The 16734-nt window shown below is 47.3% G+C and overlaps 4 protein-coding genes across 6 annotated transcripts; 2 read left to right on the top strand and 2 right to left on the bottom strand.

Moving 5' to 3' along the window:
- Nucleotides 1-156: 156 nt before the first annotated feature.
- On the bottom strand, nucleotides 157-2336 carry LOC6545533 (delta-1-pyrroline-5-carboxylate dehydrogenase, mitochondrial). The gene has a single exon (XM_001972665.3). The coding sequence runs from the start codon at nucleotides 2061-2063 to the stop codon at nucleotides 321-323; it is 1743 nt and encodes a 580-aa protein (XP_001972701.1). The 5' UTR covers nucleotides 2064-2336; the 3' UTR covers nucleotides 157-320.
- Nucleotides 2337-2390: 54 nt separating this feature from the next.
- On the bottom strand, nucleotides 2391-5307 carry LOC6545532 (ADP-dependent glucokinase). The gene is made up of 5 exons (XM_001972664.3): nucleotides 4629-5307; nucleotides 4356-4574; nucleotides 4135-4299; nucleotides 3348-4074; nucleotides 2391-3292 (listed from the first exon to the last, which is right to left on the bottom strand). Exons 1-5 carry the CDS (start codon nucleotides 4769-4771, stop codon nucleotides 3041-3043), a joined length of 1506 nt encoding a protein of 501 aa, XP_001972700.1. The 5' UTR covers nucleotides 4772-5307; the 3' UTR covers nucleotides 2391-3040.
- Nucleotides 5237-7163, top strand: LOC6545531 (alpha-endosulfine). Of its 3 annotated transcripts, none has more exons than XM_015157636.2 (3): nucleotides 5237-5576; nucleotides 5952-6144; nucleotides 6571-7163. In XM_015157636.2, exons 2-3 carry the CDS (start codon nucleotides 5962-5964, stop codon nucleotides 6742-6744), a joined length of 357 nt encoding a protein of 118 aa, XP_015013122.1. In that variant the 5' UTR covers nucleotides 5237-5576; nucleotides 5952-5961; the 3' UTR covers nucleotides 6745-7163. The 3 variants fall into 3 exon arrangements, with proteins under 3 accessions (XP_015013122.1, XP_026832672.1, XP_001972699.1); XM_026976871.1 differs by having other exon boundaries at nucleotides 5268-5661; XM_001972663.3 differs by having other exon boundaries at nucleotides 5290-5576; nucleotides 5956-6144.
- Nucleotides 7164-7858: 695 nt separating this feature from the next.
- LOC6545530 (PAX-interacting protein 1) lies at nucleotides 7859-16690 on the top strand. The gene is made up of 7 exons (XM_026977083.1): nucleotides 7859-8251; nucleotides 8655-11177; nucleotides 11235-11780; nucleotides 11855-13427; nucleotides 13544-14854; nucleotides 14916-15147; nucleotides 15211-16690. Exons 1-7 carry the CDS (start codon nucleotides 8177-8179, stop codon nucleotides 15812-15814), a joined length of 6864 nt encoding a protein of 2287 aa, XP_026832884.1. The 5' UTR covers nucleotides 7859-8176; the 3' UTR covers nucleotides 15815-16690.
- Nucleotides 16691-16734: the final 44 nt, after the last annotated feature.

Below are 16734 nucleotides of genomic sequence, written 5' to 3'. Positions count from 1 at the left end.
TGGTTTTAGGAAAATAAAACTATCGATATATCCGTCATGCCAGTTATCGATACTAGAAAATCTTTTCCAGATTCCAATTTAAATAATGCCGCCAATAAATCAAAACATATTTTAATTTATTTTAAAATGATTACCAATATAAATCATTACCAGATCAGAAGCTACAATAACTGGTGAACCTATGTTTCTAGTCATTCATTGAATAAAAAGTTCTTAAAATGAGAGAAAAATGTTATTATACAGTTTGTGGTTAAATGGTAAAAAAGCCACTTCAAATACATTTATTGTAATTTTGAAACACCCGCCAACCATCAGCAAGCTTAGGGAAGCTTATTTGATCCGTGCATGGGAGGTGCACCCTCCACAGTCTCCTCAATGAGCAGCGGCGAGCTCCAGCGCATAAGGAAGTAGGCAGATCCGGATTTATCGTTTGTCCCGGACAACCGATTCCCGCCAAAGGGCGTCAATCCATACGTACTGCCCGTGCATCGCTCATTCACGTAGATATTGCTGGCGGACATTCGCAGTTGGTTCAGGCAGTGGAGGATAACCTCATCTCGGCTTGCAAATATAGAGCCGGAGAGCGCGTATCTGGACTGGTTGGCAGCAAGCTTTAGTGCCTCACCGAAGGATTCGTCCGAATAGACGAACACCGGCAAGAAGGGTCCGCAGCAGGGTTCGCACAGAAGTGGATCCAATGGATCCGCCACCTGGACAATCGTTGGCTGAACAAATCTACCAGTGACGTCATCGCAGCTGCCACCGCACAACTGCTCCATATTGTTAGAGCGCTGCAGAAGTTTCTGCATCCGCCGGTAGTCTTCAATACGCACCATCGCTCCCATATCCGTTTCTAATTCGACGGGGTCTCCGATGATCAGTTGCTCCGTGGCCTCTAGCAACTCCGCCCGGAGCCGTGGCCACATGGACGAGGGCACGTACATTCTAGACAGCGAGTTGGCATACTGTCCGGCAAATCCAAAGGCCGCCTGCACGGTGGCCGAGACCACAGACTCCACCTTGGCACTGGCATGGACAAAATGGAAGTTCTGACCCGGGCACTCGGCCACCAGACGTGGAAAACAGATGTATCGCTCCAACCGATCGCTCACCAGTTTGTGCACATGCCTGTAACAAGCTGCACTGGCTTGCGTATTCAGTCCGGCAAAATGCTCGGCAGCCGTGATGGTGTCCAAGAACAGACGCTCGTTGGCCGGCACAAAATTGATCACTCCGCTGGGCAGACCCGCCTCCTGGAAAGCTCTGTAAATGAGAAAGCTCACAGGTGCCACTTCCAATGCGGGATTCCAGAGCACCGTGTTGCCCATGAGAGCCGGACAGAGGGCCAAACTGGTTGACAAGGCGACCGATTCAAATGGTGCTAGGGCGGCCACAAACCCATCCATGGGTCGCAAATGAAAACTGGGGAATACATTCATATCGCCCTGGATCTCAAAGCGCAGCTCTGACAGGTGCTCCAGATAGTCAGCATTAGCCCTCAGCGAGGTAAGCAGCCGCCGAATGTCCCGCGTCGCTTCGTCGGCGGTTTTGCTAAGCGTCAGCATCAGGAACACTCGCAACCGCAGCTCGTCCTCCTCGATAATGCCAGCAGCGCGTCGCCAAATGGCCAGGCGCTGGGCAATGGGAACTAGACTCCAAGTTCCCTGCGCCGAAAGGGCCGACTTGATTGCGGCCTCGATTTGCTTGCGATTGGCGTAGTAGACGTGAGCCAAGTTCGTTTGCAAGTGATGCGGGCAGGAAACCCGCTGGTTGTCCATGGTGTACACTGTTTCATCACCGATTATTGTGGGTACCTCCAACGGCCTGTGCTGGATCTCCTGAATGGCATGACTGATTAATACTCTCTCGTTCCTGTGAATCCTTGGAATATCTTCCGTCGGCTGGGAATCCGGCTCGACCTCCTGCTGGTCCTCATCCCGCTGCGCCTGGGCAGCCTTCTGTTTGTCCACAGAGATTCTCGCCTCGCCTCTTATGCTAGCCATTCCCAGGCGACGACATCTGAAAGACCAACGAGTGGGAACCGCGAATCCCAGCTTGAGCATTGCTTGCACAATTATAATTTGAAGCTTTTAACAGGAATTTATTCTACATCTGCCGGTTTAATATGCGTATACTTAAGTATAGAAAAATATATGTGTAATGTGTGTTTAAACAGTGCGTTTCGCAGATGTAAGACAGTTGTGGAAAAGGCAGTTCGTTTGCCAGATCTAAAGGCTTTTAAAACGAAGCAGATCACCCAAGTTCTTGCCACTTTAGGCACAAAAACTTATGGTCTGGAAACATACTGCACATAACTATCTTTGGGCATTACAACAGAGCAGATAACAAACACATTTCGAATTCAGGAATAAAAATAAAAGTTTTGGAAATTCATGAGATACAAATGTATTTGTAACGGATAGGAAATTAAGCACATAACATTTAAGGTCCAATTATAACATAATTTTTTGTTACAAATGAATAGGATTAAAATATTTCGAGAAATACAGGAAAGTTGAGGTCACAACTGTCTTTCAGTGCTGAAACGCTTGTTTAATTCGTTGACGCATTTTTCGTGTTGTCTTTTTAGTTTGAAACCAAGTGCGCAAAACAAATTGTAAGTAGGAATGGCTCAAAAATCTCAAAAACGTAGAACTAGTGACTAACAAAACTTAGGACTAGGTGGCATTCGTTTCCGAACTTCGATGCTGTTGCATTAGGAATAATTTTGAACACGTGGAATTAACGTTTATGATGAGAGGACAAATGCACAATTTAGCATTTTCACTTAAAGCTCATCTGGATATGTGGTCTTATGGGAATCGATGCTTTCTTCGTGCTATCGGTTGAGCATATTCGTCAGATTTTTGTGAAGGTAACGCGTTTCTAAGGTCACTAAGGTGCTAAACATGCCGAGTCCATGTCCATCCAGCGGGGGAATGCATCGGGGTTACATCCTGGCCTTCTATTCGAGTCTTTTGTTGCAGGTTTCTAGTAAAATACTACGCAGTCTTTGCCTGACCTATCGTTATCGCCACTTCTACAACTGTGCCGCCAGTCCGGAGGCGGAGATGTTGTCGCCAGCTCCAGCCGTTTTTCTGGCCTCGCGACACACCAGCACCGGCGCAACACAGATCTCCACCTCAAGCCGTTGCCGCTGACGACCGTACTGGATATACTCCCGCCAACAGGGTACGGGACTGGCTGCGCCTATGCGCATCCGCGGCGCGTCCGCCTGGGTCGAGGTGGCGAAGCTGTCATCCAGAACCTGCAGCACTGCCTCCGGATTGATCTGCGGATGGAGGAGTTATCAGTTTACAACTAGGAGACACACAAGGTATACTCACAAATTGGGACTTGCAGACGTATCGGTGTGCCGTGAGGGCTGCCTTTGCAGCGGCAGCACGGGTGTTTTTCCACTTTGAGCCCGTTATGGTAAGGATCGCCTGATAGGCCAAAGTGTGCACATGGATCCGCGAGATACGACGCAGCTTGGAATTGCGTGAGCTTTGATCGTCGTAATCTTCAAGGAGATTAATGAAAACCAGTCGCATCTGGTCAAGGGTGTGAGCAATGCGAGGATTCCAGTCGGTGGCTAAGGTCGTCCGTCCGTGAGCAAGAACCTGCTTCAGGTTAGAGAGCTCCTGTTCGTTCATTCCCAGGGAGTCTACGTAGGGCAGGACAAAGTGTCTCAGCTGTTGCAGTAACTGCAGCTCCACATAAGACGCCATCTCGAAGTGGTTCAAAGTGTCCGCCGGCTGGCTGGTTAGTTGTCTTTGTACTTGCTGTAGGCGCGCCTCGCGTTCACCAGGATTGAAGGTGAACATGTCCATCATTTGCAGACCGCTGACAACCAAAAGCTGTGGCTGATACATCTTCAAAGCATCCGTCAACTGCTCCACGGCACGCAGATGAGGATTATTTCGATCGTTGTGCAGAATGTAGCGATTGGCGCGAGGTGCCACATATGGGCCCCATCTGTCCCCAGCCTTGTATTCCAGAATAAGATGGATATCATCGTTTGGAATCTCGTCGCCAGCCAGACGAATCTCCTTTGGCAGCAGTGGGCGCAACCTGAAGAAGTTTTTTTTAATAAGTAGCATGAAACACTCTTTTATTAAGACTGGTAAATACTTTTTAGACATGTGGGCGCCCAGTAGCACTTCAGCTCCCTCCATAAAAAAGCGCACGGCCATCAGTGGGGCGTTACCACCCATGTACCAATGGATCCTCTCCTTATCCATTACCTTGGCGTAGCCCACAAGCTGTGTGAAGAGGGTGCTGTTTGCCATCACTCGCCTGAAAGGGTAATTAGTATAAAATATTTATTTTCAAGATATTCCAATACAACTTACTCCGCTGCAGCGCCGTTCTGAAAGTAGTAGGCAAAGGACTGCAAGAGCTCGTCCTCGTTGTTGACGACCGCCCGAGATCCTGTAGTGGCTGCTGCGACTGGAATACGGCGTCCATAGTAGCGATCCAGAAATTCAGTGGCATTTATCTGCAGGTCCGTGCAGGCTCCGTACCCGATGGCCACCTTTGGTGCCGGCTCCAATGCAGTCCGCTTGAGCGATCTGAAATACAAATGCATTTAATGCTAGTACTGCAATGCAGCCGAATGAACTCACCCCTCGATTGCCAGGAGACCGGTGAGCAGAACAGTCGTCCTGTTAAGCGTCTGCAGAGTGATGAACGCCTGCCAAATGATGGATACAAAGGCCGTTAGGACGGAACAGCCGGTGATCCATCCCATGTATCGTAGGGCGGTCATCGTATGCGTGGATTGTTGTGTGATTGGTTCTCCTCAGTTTGGCCTTTTTAAAACTGTTTTGTATGTGACAATCAGCTAACCGGCTACGCCAACTTTCTTATCAGAACTATCGCCCTTTTTCCCTTTGAGATGCTTTGAAGTTAGCGATGACACTATCTACGTTCTTGGGCTACAACGATAGGTGCATCCAACAGTTATATTTGAATGCTATACGGAATTAAAAAACAACTATTAACCTATTTTAAAAATGCATATATATTAAAATTGAAATGTGCTATTATATCTGCGACATTATTTAGTTGTTCAATGTATAAAATAGTTTTTTTTTGTGTTTTGGAGTCGAAATGATTTTTTGGTATATATATATTTTTTATAGCTTATATTTTAAGTCTTCTAAACAACCAAATGCTTATCGATATAAAATGGTTTGGGCCACCGCTAAACAAAGTCGGACAATTGCCGTTGTGAGCAACTCTAGTTTCGACTACCGATAACATCTGAAATAACGCCTCCTGCTATCGAAGACAGTCTTGCGTCTGTAAAGTGATAAAATAATTGTACAATTGAAACACCTTGGGAATTTCAGTCACTGTCCCTGCACCATACATATAATTCGTGTAACAGCCTGATTTAGTAGAGCAGCAGAGCATTTGCCGCAATCGTTAGCGAATAGTAAGCCCCGCTAATTCGGCACGCTAATTGGCAAAACCGATTCGATTCCAGGGAAGGAGACGCACTGACAGACGGGTGAAGAACAAAAGGAGAAGGAAAACAACAGTTAATCGTCAAATTTTACAGGCAAAAGGTGAGCAACTACGCCTTGCACACAGACAACCGCATCAACGAGCACACAAACACACGCACACACTGGCCTTATCGCCTGCGTAGTGGTTGGTGTATATAAAAAATTAAAACAATATTTGCACATCCGATTATTACTATAATATTTCGCGTCCACATATATAAGCAAGTGTGCGTGCGCCTGCCCTGGATTTGCGTGCCAGTGTTTGTGCGAGCCTCGCGCGTGTGTGTGTGATGAAATGCAATTTTCTCTTGGCATTTTGCGCGCCTTCGATTTTCGCTGCCCCTCTGCCATTCCGGCGCCTCCCCCCATTTGCCCATTACCATTTGTTTCGCCATTTTCGCACCTTCGCTAATCCCAGTCCCCAATCTTCCGAAGGCAGTCCACAATGAGCTCCGCGGAGGAAAACAGCAACAGCCCGGCCACCACGCCCCAGGACGAGGCCGCCGAACAGGTCAACCTCACGGATCTGGAGAAGATCGAGGAGGAGAAACTCAAGTCCAAGTATCCCAGCGGAATGCGCGTGCCGGGCGGTCATTCGGCCTTCCTTCAGAAGAGGTTGCAGAAGGGGGTGAGTGATTAGGACAAATCGAAAACAACCTATTAGCAGTAGTTAACTCATCAATAGTTGAAGTTTAATTGCCTAGCTTTCGGTGTTCGGTATCCTCAACCTCTATAATTTGAATATCAAAGTATATCGTAGTAATATTTAGCAACCGAGACATCTTCAGTATCATTTCTTTAAATACTATACATCAATTAGGGAATTACATTTCATGCTAACTCCATTCTAAAATATAAACCATCTGGAAATTCCTTACTTTTTACAATCAATGAAACAATGAAACATACATAGTTTAAATAAACTTTAATCATGTGAATGCATTCAGATTGTCTGTCATATCATTGTTTTTGGAAGATATTTCCGCATAAGTTCTATAAAACTCATTTGCTTATATAAGATAAATCTAATATGCATTTAAATACCCACCCACAGCAAAAGTTCTTCGACTCGGGCGATTACCAGATGGCCAAACAGAAGGGTGGCGGCGTCAAGCAGGTCTTTGCCAACAAGGTGACCACCGGGGAGGCCATTCCCACGCCCGAAACCGTGCCGGCGCGCAAGACTTCGATCATCCAACCCTGTAACAAGTTCCCGGCGACGAGCTAATTTACTCACCACTCACCTCTACTGTATCCACAACCTCCTCAACTGCAGCAAGTTCCCCAATCCCCGTTCCCCACTTCAAATGCTCTATACCTAATTTTAAAGAAAAACCTAATGCTAAGATGGCTGCTGCCGGATTGTGCAGGCATTTCGCGAAAGTTTAAACTTGAATTTTAACTCCCTGTTTCGTGTTTCCCCCATTCAATTAAATCGCCATCCGCACTGGCCAATCTCAAGATCCCCTCATCAGTCCATCTCTCAGGCCGGGGAAGCGAAGATGGCGAGCCGAACAGCGCGAAATTTATTGCAACAGTTAAATATATCTCTATCTTTGTAACATTAAACTAACTTACCCTGGTCGTACGTAGTTGTAAGTATTACGAGCATAATAAATTTAAGTTGGAGCCAGCCACACACACATACACACACATTGTTCTCGTACATTACTGGGATTCCATCAACTTATCCTTTTTACTTAGCAGTTTTAAAAAGTTCCCCATGTTCCATGGGAAATGTTTACATTTTTTATTTTTATTCATTTTATAAGCAGTTGATGGAATTTCTCCAACTAATTGATAATAAAATAGGTGCTGCTGCTTGCCGAGCTAAATTTTTGATGAAAACCAAACTGTCGAGTTAAAATCAATTTGTAAATCAAGCAGAGCTAAAATAAATGTATGTACGTATACATATAAATGTGTTGATTTCCTGGGGCGCTAACCCAACAACTGAATCGGAAATGTGCCATACAAATGTTTACCTAAATTATAAGTGCCCGAGAGGCGTCTAATTAACTAGGAAACGTTCGGGTGAGCGCATGGTAATTTGTTGTTCAAATTGGACGGGAATAAAATTGAATCACCGAATTATAGAATACTATTGTTAAATTTGAGATAGATGGGTATATTTCAAAACGATGCATAGATATTGTTTTACTTAACAGTCCATAGAAACATAAGCTCGTTTAAACCCTTTTAAAAATAAAATTTTTGCCCACAAAATAACTATTTGGCCCACAGTATAAAACAAATCAAAGTTATCAATCAGATATCCAAGTTTTTCACCACATTGTTGTTCAAGTAATCGACTCCAGCAGATTAAATATCGATATTGTCACGTATCTGGAACTATCGATAGCACCGAATAAACTGAGTTTTGTTCCAACTCTATGCGGAAGGCGGAGCGGTGATAAAAGAAAAAAGTGATCTATAAATGCAATTTTTCTGTTGTAAATTGCATTTGGTATGTGCTACGCGATAAGCACCGCATCGCCCACCGTTTTCCGAAGTTCGCGAACGGCTAAGATCGGTGGAATGACGAGAAAACACGCTGCAATGTAGATGCCCACGAGCAGCCGCCGCAGCAGCAATAACAAAAGCAAAAGTGAAATTAGCGCCGCCAGAGAAGTGCAACTGGTCAAACAAACGGCGGCGCCATGGAGAACCTCAAGATAAGCGACAAACTGTTCGAGGATGTGATTTACTTGGTGCTGGGAAACCTGGACGAGGAGGTAAAAAGCTGCAAAACGAATCTCTCGTTTGCTGTTGCTGTACTTGCATTGTGCGCGTGTGTGTGTTTGTGTAAGCGGGTGTGCGTGCGTCGCACAGGGTGGGTTGGAGCGCGGGCGGACAGGGTGACCCGGGCGTCTTTGCAAATGCGCGCCATAAAAACTGCCGGCAAAGTGTCGTGTGTGTGTTTGCGTATTTGAGTTTGTATTGGTGATAAATCAACTGATTTTTGTTTTGGTTTTTCGCTACCATCGAAAACAACAATTTTTATACCCCGCAACAGGGAATTCTTATTTGGTTATACATATTTTTGTATTATATTTACTGTATACATAAATTTAAAGTATTTAATCTTTTTATGTATTTATAAATTATTGTTTATAAACGTATGCCGGTGCCTTGCAGATCGAACGCTTTCTCAAGACCGGTGGCGCCCAATCGAAACTGTTCCTGTCGGACCAAATAACCCACATGATATGCGCCACTAACTACAACGAGGAGGAGCTGGCCATGAACCTGGACCTCTACAGTGTTATTCCCGTCACGGAGCAATGGATCGTGCACAGCGCCAAGCTAGGCCGAATGGCCTCGACACGGGCCTTCGACCCGAGTCCGAATCAGCTGCGACTGATGCGCGGCATTCGGGTGGCCATCACTAATGTGGTTGCAGGGGATCGAAGGCGTCTTTACGCCATGCTAACGTACCACGGCGCGGTAGTCACGCACAGCTTTGGGGCCACCAACACGCATCTGGTATGCGGAGCAGCCAACGGTGGCATCTACAACAAGGCGCTGGCCCTGCCCAAGAATGCCATCATTATTGTGACGCCCGACTGGGTGACGGATAGCCTTAAGTACAAAAACTGCATGCCCGTGGAGACGTATCATCCGAGATTACTGAAGCCTATCGAAAAGCAGCGAACACAGAAGCAGCAGGCCACGCAGCAGCAACAAATTCAGCAGCAGCAATTGCAGCACCAACAACAGATGCAACAACAGCAGCAGCAACAACAACAGCAGCAGCAACAACAGCAGCAGCAGCAACAACAACAGCAGCAACAACAGCAGCATCAGCAGATCATCCAACAACAGGCAACTGCTACTTCTGCCCTTTCTGACATCCTTGGCTTTGGCGAGGACAGCGTGGCTGCCAAGAGCATCGCTAGCATTAAGTCCCAGCTGCAGGCTTCAGCCGAACAAATCCAGCAGCAACAGTTGCCCGTGCCCGCCCAGCAGCAGGTGGTCTTTGTGCGACCACAACCACAGCCGCAACAGCCAGCACAACAATCCCCGCACCAGTTGCAGCAAGGTGGTCCTCAAGCACCTACTCCTGCAACTCTCCCGCAGCATCAACAACAATTAATAATTCAGCAGCAGAAGATTATTTCCGCCAACCTGCAGCAGCAAACACAAAACCAGCAGCAGATCAAAAATATCCTACAGCAGAGGCAAATGAAAACAACGCAGCAGTCTCAGCAACAGCAACAGATTCAAATGCAACTAATGCAGCAGGAGCAACAGGCGCATCCTCAGCAACTTCCACAGCAGCTTGCGCAACAACATCCTCAACAACTCCCACAGCAACTGCCACAGCAACTTTCTCAACCACATCCACAACAACTTCCGCAGCAACATCAACAACAGCAATCGCCAAGAATGCCAACGACTCCAACAGGACGGCAGACACCACGTACACCATCTACAACGCCGCAGCCCGTGCAATCGCCTCAGCACCATCAGCAGATAGTTCAACAGCAACAGGTGGTGCAACAACAAGTGGGCCCGCAGCAAACAATGGTACAGCAGCAGCAAATAGTTCAGCAACAGCAAATAGTTCAACAGCAAGTTGTTCAGCAACAGCAGCCACAACAACAGCAACAATCTGTGCCAGTTTCGCCGCAAATTATACACCAACATCTCATGCGGCAGCAGCAAATTTTGAACCAGAATCAAATGCAATTGCAGCAAATTGTTCAGAGCGGACAAGCACTGACGCCACAGCAGCAGCAGCAACAGAGACAAATGCAGCAACAGCTACAGCAAGTATTGCAGCAGCAGCAACAATTACAGATGCAAATGCAGCAGCAACAACAGCAACAGAATCTACAGCAACAACAGTCGCCACGGATGGTGCAAAACCGTTCTCCGGTAATGCCACCAAGTACTCCATCTCCATCGTTGCAGCAACAACAGCACCATACAACTAGCAATATGTTGCCGCCACAATCGCCTCGCCAACTGCAATCACCGGCACCACAGATGACACCGCCACCTCCGCCCTCGCCGCAAAACGTCCAGCAACAACATTTGCGCCAGCAGCAACAGCAAATGCAACAGAGCCGACAGCAGCACATGATGGGCTCCCCACAACAACCCCAACCGCCATCTATGATGTCGCCGCAGCAGCAGCAACAAATGCAGCCCTTTCAACAGCCCGTCCATCAACAGCAACGCATGCAATTGCAGCAGCAACAGCAACTGGCCCAACAGCAGCAACAACAGAGTCCCCAGCATATTTCTCCGCAATCACCCCAGATTTCTCAAACTCCACCCATGCAGGCAAAGCTGCATCAGCACCAGGCTGTTCCTGGACAAGCCACTCAGCCGCAGCAATCATTCTCCCAGCAGAAGCCCATTGACCCAACGGACCCCGTTCAGGTGGCTCAAGTGCTCAGTCGATCTGCATTGAGCAGCAATCAGGACTCGTTGATAATGAGACAGCAACAATTAAAGCAGCAACAGCAGATGCAACAGCAACAGCAAATGGCACCGCAGCCCCAGCAGCAGCAAATGGCACAGCAACCGCAGCAACAGCAGCAGCCGCAGCAACCACAACAGCAGCACACCCCGTCTCCGCGACAATCTCCACTGCAACAGCAACCTACTACCCCTACGTTACAACAGCAGGCACCGCAACAAAATTCTCAAGTAATATGGGGAACACACATTCTGTTTTACCGGAGATTAATGCTCTTTTCTTTTTAGCAAATACAGCAACAACAACAACAACAACAACAACAACAACAACAGCAGCAACAACAACAGCAGCAGCAACAACAACAGCAGGTCCTGACACAGCAACAACCACAGCCTGGACAACAGCAACAAGTCATCACTCAGCGCCATGTTATAAACACATCTACTGCTCAAGGACAACAAATCATTCAAAGCCATATGTCTTTGGCCTTGCAGAAGCAGCAGCAAATGTTGCACGTTCAACAACAAACACAACAGCAGCCGCAGCAGCAGCAACAGATTTCTCAAGTGCAGCAAATTCCCCCGGCACAGCAGCAACAACAGCAACAACTTCCACAGCAGCACCAAGTTCAACAACAGCAAACGCAGCATGTTCAGTTTACACAACAGCAGCAAATTGCGCTTGGAGCTGGTGGCCAAGTGCGAATCATTCAACAAACCATACAACGTCCACCAACCAATGTTCAGCAACAGCAGCAGGTTCCACAACAACAGCAGCAGCAGATTATTGGTCAATTTCCTCAGCAACAGCAGCTGCAACAACAACCGCAGCAGGTAGGCCTCCTCTTACATTTGAATTTGTAATTTTAAATATTTATCGCAATGCATTTTCGTGTGATTCTCAGCAGCAAATTTCTGGAGTTCAGCAGCCACAACAGCAGCAGCAACAAAAGACCTTCATAATTAGTCAGCAGCATTTTAATCAGCTTAGCGTGCAACAGCAACAGCAAATTCTGGCGCAAAATCCGCAAAGCCAAAACGTTTACGTGGTCAACCAGACGCAACAGCAACTTGTGCAGCAACAACAAATGTTGCAGCAGCAGCAGATTATACCACAGCAGCAGCAACAGCAGAGGATGCAAATGCAGCAGCAGCCGCAGCAGATTGTTGTAAACCAGCAAATACTCAGTGATCCGCAGCGCTTGCAGTACCTACAGCAACAGCAGTTAATGCAAAAACAGCAACAGCAGCAGCAACAACAACAACAGCAGCAGCAGCAGCAACAGCTAGTGGGACCACAACAACAGCAAATCCTTATACAACAGCAGCAAACACCTCAGCAACAGCAGATACTGCAGCAAAAACTGTCCAACGACAATCAGCAGCAGCAAATAATGCAGCTTATCACGCAACAACAACTGCCTCAACGCACGCCGCCTCCGCAGCAGCAGCAGCAACAGCAGCTGTTGCTGCAGCAACAACAGCAATCCCCACAACACCATCCGCAAATGCAGCAGCAGCATTGGTCACCGCAAAGTCCTGCCGGCGGCCAGATTGCGCCCAGCACTCCGGGCACACCAACTAGTGTTGGGATGCAATCACCCCTACCCGGTGGACCAACAACGCCGCAGCCTCAGCAGCAATTTGTTCCGCGTGGTTTGCGGCCGCAAACCTCTTGGCCTGGCCAACCTCAACAGCAACAACCGCAACCCACCCAGCAACAGCAACAGATCGTGCTGCCGCCACCCCAACAGCAACAGCCTCAACAGCAGCAGCAACAGCACATTGGTCAGCAACAACAGTTGGTAATGCAGCAGCCACAACAACAAAAAATAGTGGTGGACGAAAAAACGCACGCACACCTTATGTCTTTGGATGCTCACAAAAGAGCAGAATATATCACTAAGTTGAATCAGCAGAATAAACCTCGAGTAATGCTTCGCCAGCAGGTTGCCTACCAGCCACGACCTGGAGCACCAGGCAGCATAGTTGCGACGCGACCGGCAGGCCCGGTTCCGCCTGGGCACATTATTGTCCAACACCAAATGCCACCCGGATTGACACAACAGCAACAAGTGCTGTGGCTGCAGCAGCAGCAGGGAAAACGCCAGGTTGTTGTACGCGCCGGAACTCCTGGCTTGAGTCCGATTCAACAGCAGCCGGGAGCTGGACCACCACAACAGCAGCAGTCGCCTCAACAGCAGCCCTTTAACCCTAATGATCCCAACCAGCAAATGCTGATGCAGCGCCAACAGCTGCGAGTCCAGCAGATTCCTATTCAGCAGCAGGGACCTCAGCAGCTGGGCAAGCAAACAGTGCAGCTTATCACCGGACCCAATGGACAGTTGATTGAACAACAGACCATCGTCCAACAACCTCAGCAGCAGCCCACTCCTGGCACACCTACCACTCCAGGAGCAGGAGGTGTTCTTCCGGGAAATGCCAATATAATGACGCAAACTTTGGTCATGACTTCAACAAGTGAGTAAATGTATTAGTTTCCTTCATAGGTATTTACCATTATAGGAATCCATATATGTCTATCATAATCATAAAAAAGAGGATAATGCACATTGTAACCAATTCCTTATACACAGCTCCCGATGGACAGCCGCAGCAATCACCGCAGCAAATGAACCTCAAAACAAAGACAGCCCTGGCAAACATGTTAAGCAATCGCTTGGGAAACAATGGAGCTCAAACTCCGCAACAGCAAATAATTCAACTTACCGATGGTCAGCAACAACAGCAGCCACAGCAACAGCAAATTGTGCAACAGGTGGTGGTGACCGGAGCCATTCAGCAGCAGCAACAACAATTGCTGTTACAGCAACAACAGCAGCAGCAACAACAACAAATGGTTGTCCAACAGCAACTCCCACCGCAGCAACACGTCGAGCCACCGTCGGCAGCTGGTGCTCTTAGAATGATGGGCCAACAGCATAACGCAACAGCCGGAGTCCCTGGACCACCGCGAACTCAGCAGGAGTTGCTCATGCTGCAGCAACAACAGCAGCAACAACAACTGCTGCAACAGCAGCAAATGCGCAGAGTCGTTGCCCTACCGCAACAACAGCAAGCACCGCAGCAGCATCTAGTCCAACAGCAGATCGTAGTCGCTCCGACACAGTCCCCCCAGCAGCAGCAGCAGATGGCTGTGGGAGTGGGCGTGGGTGTGCCAGTGCAGCGGACGCCTCACGGCTACATTCAAGCTCGTCCCGGACAGCAACCGATACCGATGCCGCAGTTCTACGGCCACAATCCGAACCTGAAGTTGCCAGCCGATCTATTTCTGGTGGGCTGTACGTTCTACATTGTGGAGTACGATGAAACAGATGGTGACGAACTGCCCATTTGGCTGGATACTATTAGACAGTTTGGTGGTGATATCGAACGCGTTTACTGTCCCCGGGTAACCCATGTTATTTGTCGCACTCAGCGTCATGGCGTGGTGATGCAGGCATTGCGGGATGCTAAGCGCTGCGTCACTGCCTACTGGCTAAGTGATATTTGCTTAAAGCGACAACTGATGCCTCCGTGGCAGCCGCTTCACTTACCGTTCCCCAGCCAGTTTGGCTATCGTAAGCCGCTGGAACGCTACATCATAACCTCGGAGGGATTCGAGGGCGAGGAGGCGGTGAGACTACAGCAGATGGCAGAGGAGTGCGGTGCCATCTACACCTCCTATCTGTCCAAGGTGAACACGGTGGTCGTGTGCAAGCAACTCGACGGCAACAAGTTTAATGCCGCCAAGGAGTGGAACATCCCGATGGTCAACGCACTTTGGCTAAGCGACGTCTGCATTGGCAACCTCAGTGGTCTCTCGCAGTATGAGAATCCCAAGTACCAGCAGTACAATCTGGTCGCTCCCTTCCGCATCGAATGCAACCTAGTGGCGCATCTGCTAAGTAATTACACACTAAACTCGTATTCTATTGTAAACTTATTTGATGTTTTGTTTCTTAACAGCTGCTTGGAAGGCGCCCATCAATCTAACTCAGGAGGCACACGAACGGGTCAAGCGACACTTATCCGATCCCTACGGCAACGAGCAAAAACTGAAGCGACAGAAGATGAACGCATTCCAGCAGGAGCAGCTGCCAGAGCAAATTGTCTGCCTAGAATATCCGACGACCACCAAACCACCAAAGGTCATTTTTTCCCAGGTCGCAGATGCCGAGGCTCTTAAAAAAGCTGTGTTGTAAGTACAACACATTTGAGAACTTGATTCTTTTATGCTGACTTAACGATCTCTTTTTTTTAGAATTTTGGGTGGAATTGTGGTGGACAGCCCTGCAGATGCCACTCACCTGGTTATGACACGCGAGAGTCGTACCTGCAAGCTAATCCAAGCGTGCTGCCACGTCGATTATGTGCTGAAATCGAGCTGGATTGCTGATAGTGCCAAAGCTGGTAAATTTTTGCCTACAGATCCATACCGCATTCAGCACATACCGGTGGACGAGAACCTGCAGTTCAATCTGAATACTGTGCTGTGCGCGCCCACGCGTTCCACGTTGTTTGCTGGAAAATACTTTCATGTGACGCCGGACGTGTTCCCAGCTCGCGAGGAAATTATACGAATGATTGAATCGTCTGGGGGGAAAGTGGAGGCCAAGCGGAGAAGCGGCGCATCTGTGGCGGAAACACAGATGCAAGCGCCCGACTCCTACATCATAGTAACCTGTCCCACGGACATGCATCTCTGCGCGGATCTCACGCGGCACGGGAATCCCAAGTGTCATATCGTTTCCACGGAGTTCGTCATGAGCTCGATACTCAGGCAGCAGCTGGAGATTGAGCCCAATCTGATACCCTACTTGTATAACAACAACAATGTCAATAGCTGCAATAGTAATAAGTCCTAGCGCCGAGTGTTTTGGTTGCTGTAGAACTGAGATAAGGTCTCAGACTTATTGTATAGTCACAAAAGAATTTATGCGAGCTGTTATCAAGTACGTATGTATGTATGTCATTGGCGAACAATGTTTGTAGGCCGCGCCAATTTCTTATGATATACCAACGCGAAACTAGTCCATAGAATTCGTCAATTCATTCGGGCATGCCAGAACGACAGAGTTTATAGGGTCTCGGGCACATCGGCATATCGGTCAAAGCTAGAAAAATGTAATGCATCCCCCTATTTTTTAAATAATTAATTTTTTTCTACCCGCCAGCTCACTTCAAATTGTAAATATTCTTGGGGAAATATTCTCGTTCTTAATCTTTTTATAACCCACAAGTAGAGTCTATTTTTAAATATTGAATCTATATATTGCATGTGTTGATGACTACGAATGCGGATCACTCAAATCATTAGGTTTATATAATTGTACAAATAAATGAATTAGTTTGAAATGCTAACGAGCCGGTAACGAGTTCTTAGTTCTCAGAATCGTTAATCGTTCATCATTATTATAAAGCTCGACCGATATGCTTAGAAATATATAATCTAGCATGTAACAAAGAACTACCTTAATTAGTGTAACGGTAACCAGTTCAAACAACAATCATTTTATATATTTTTGTAGGTTCAGGAACCTTTATCTTTAGGAAGTCACGCAAATATACACATATATTTCCTAAAGTATACGAAATGTTTCACAGAAATTTATATTGTCGGCTATTAGTATTTTAAGTACTTTTCACATAGGTAAAGCCAATATTTTGCGATGTAATATTAATTATAGGTAGGCATTGTACGAAATGTATGAAAATAAAATAATGTTAATCGAAATATACGATAATTACGTGGATTTGTTTCTCATTTTTCAATGATTTAAGGTTC

Source organism: Drosophila erecta, unplaced genomic scaffold (assembly GCF_003286155.1).
Source record: "Drosophila erecta strain 14021-0224.00,06,07 unplaced genomic scaffold, DereRS2 tig00000021-arrow-pilon, whole genome shotgun sequence".
Classification (NCBI taxonomy): Eukaryota; Metazoa; Arthropoda; class Insecta; order Diptera; family Drosophilidae; genus Drosophila; species Drosophila erecta.
This window is presented reverse-complemented; position numbering and strand designations above follow the sequence as displayed.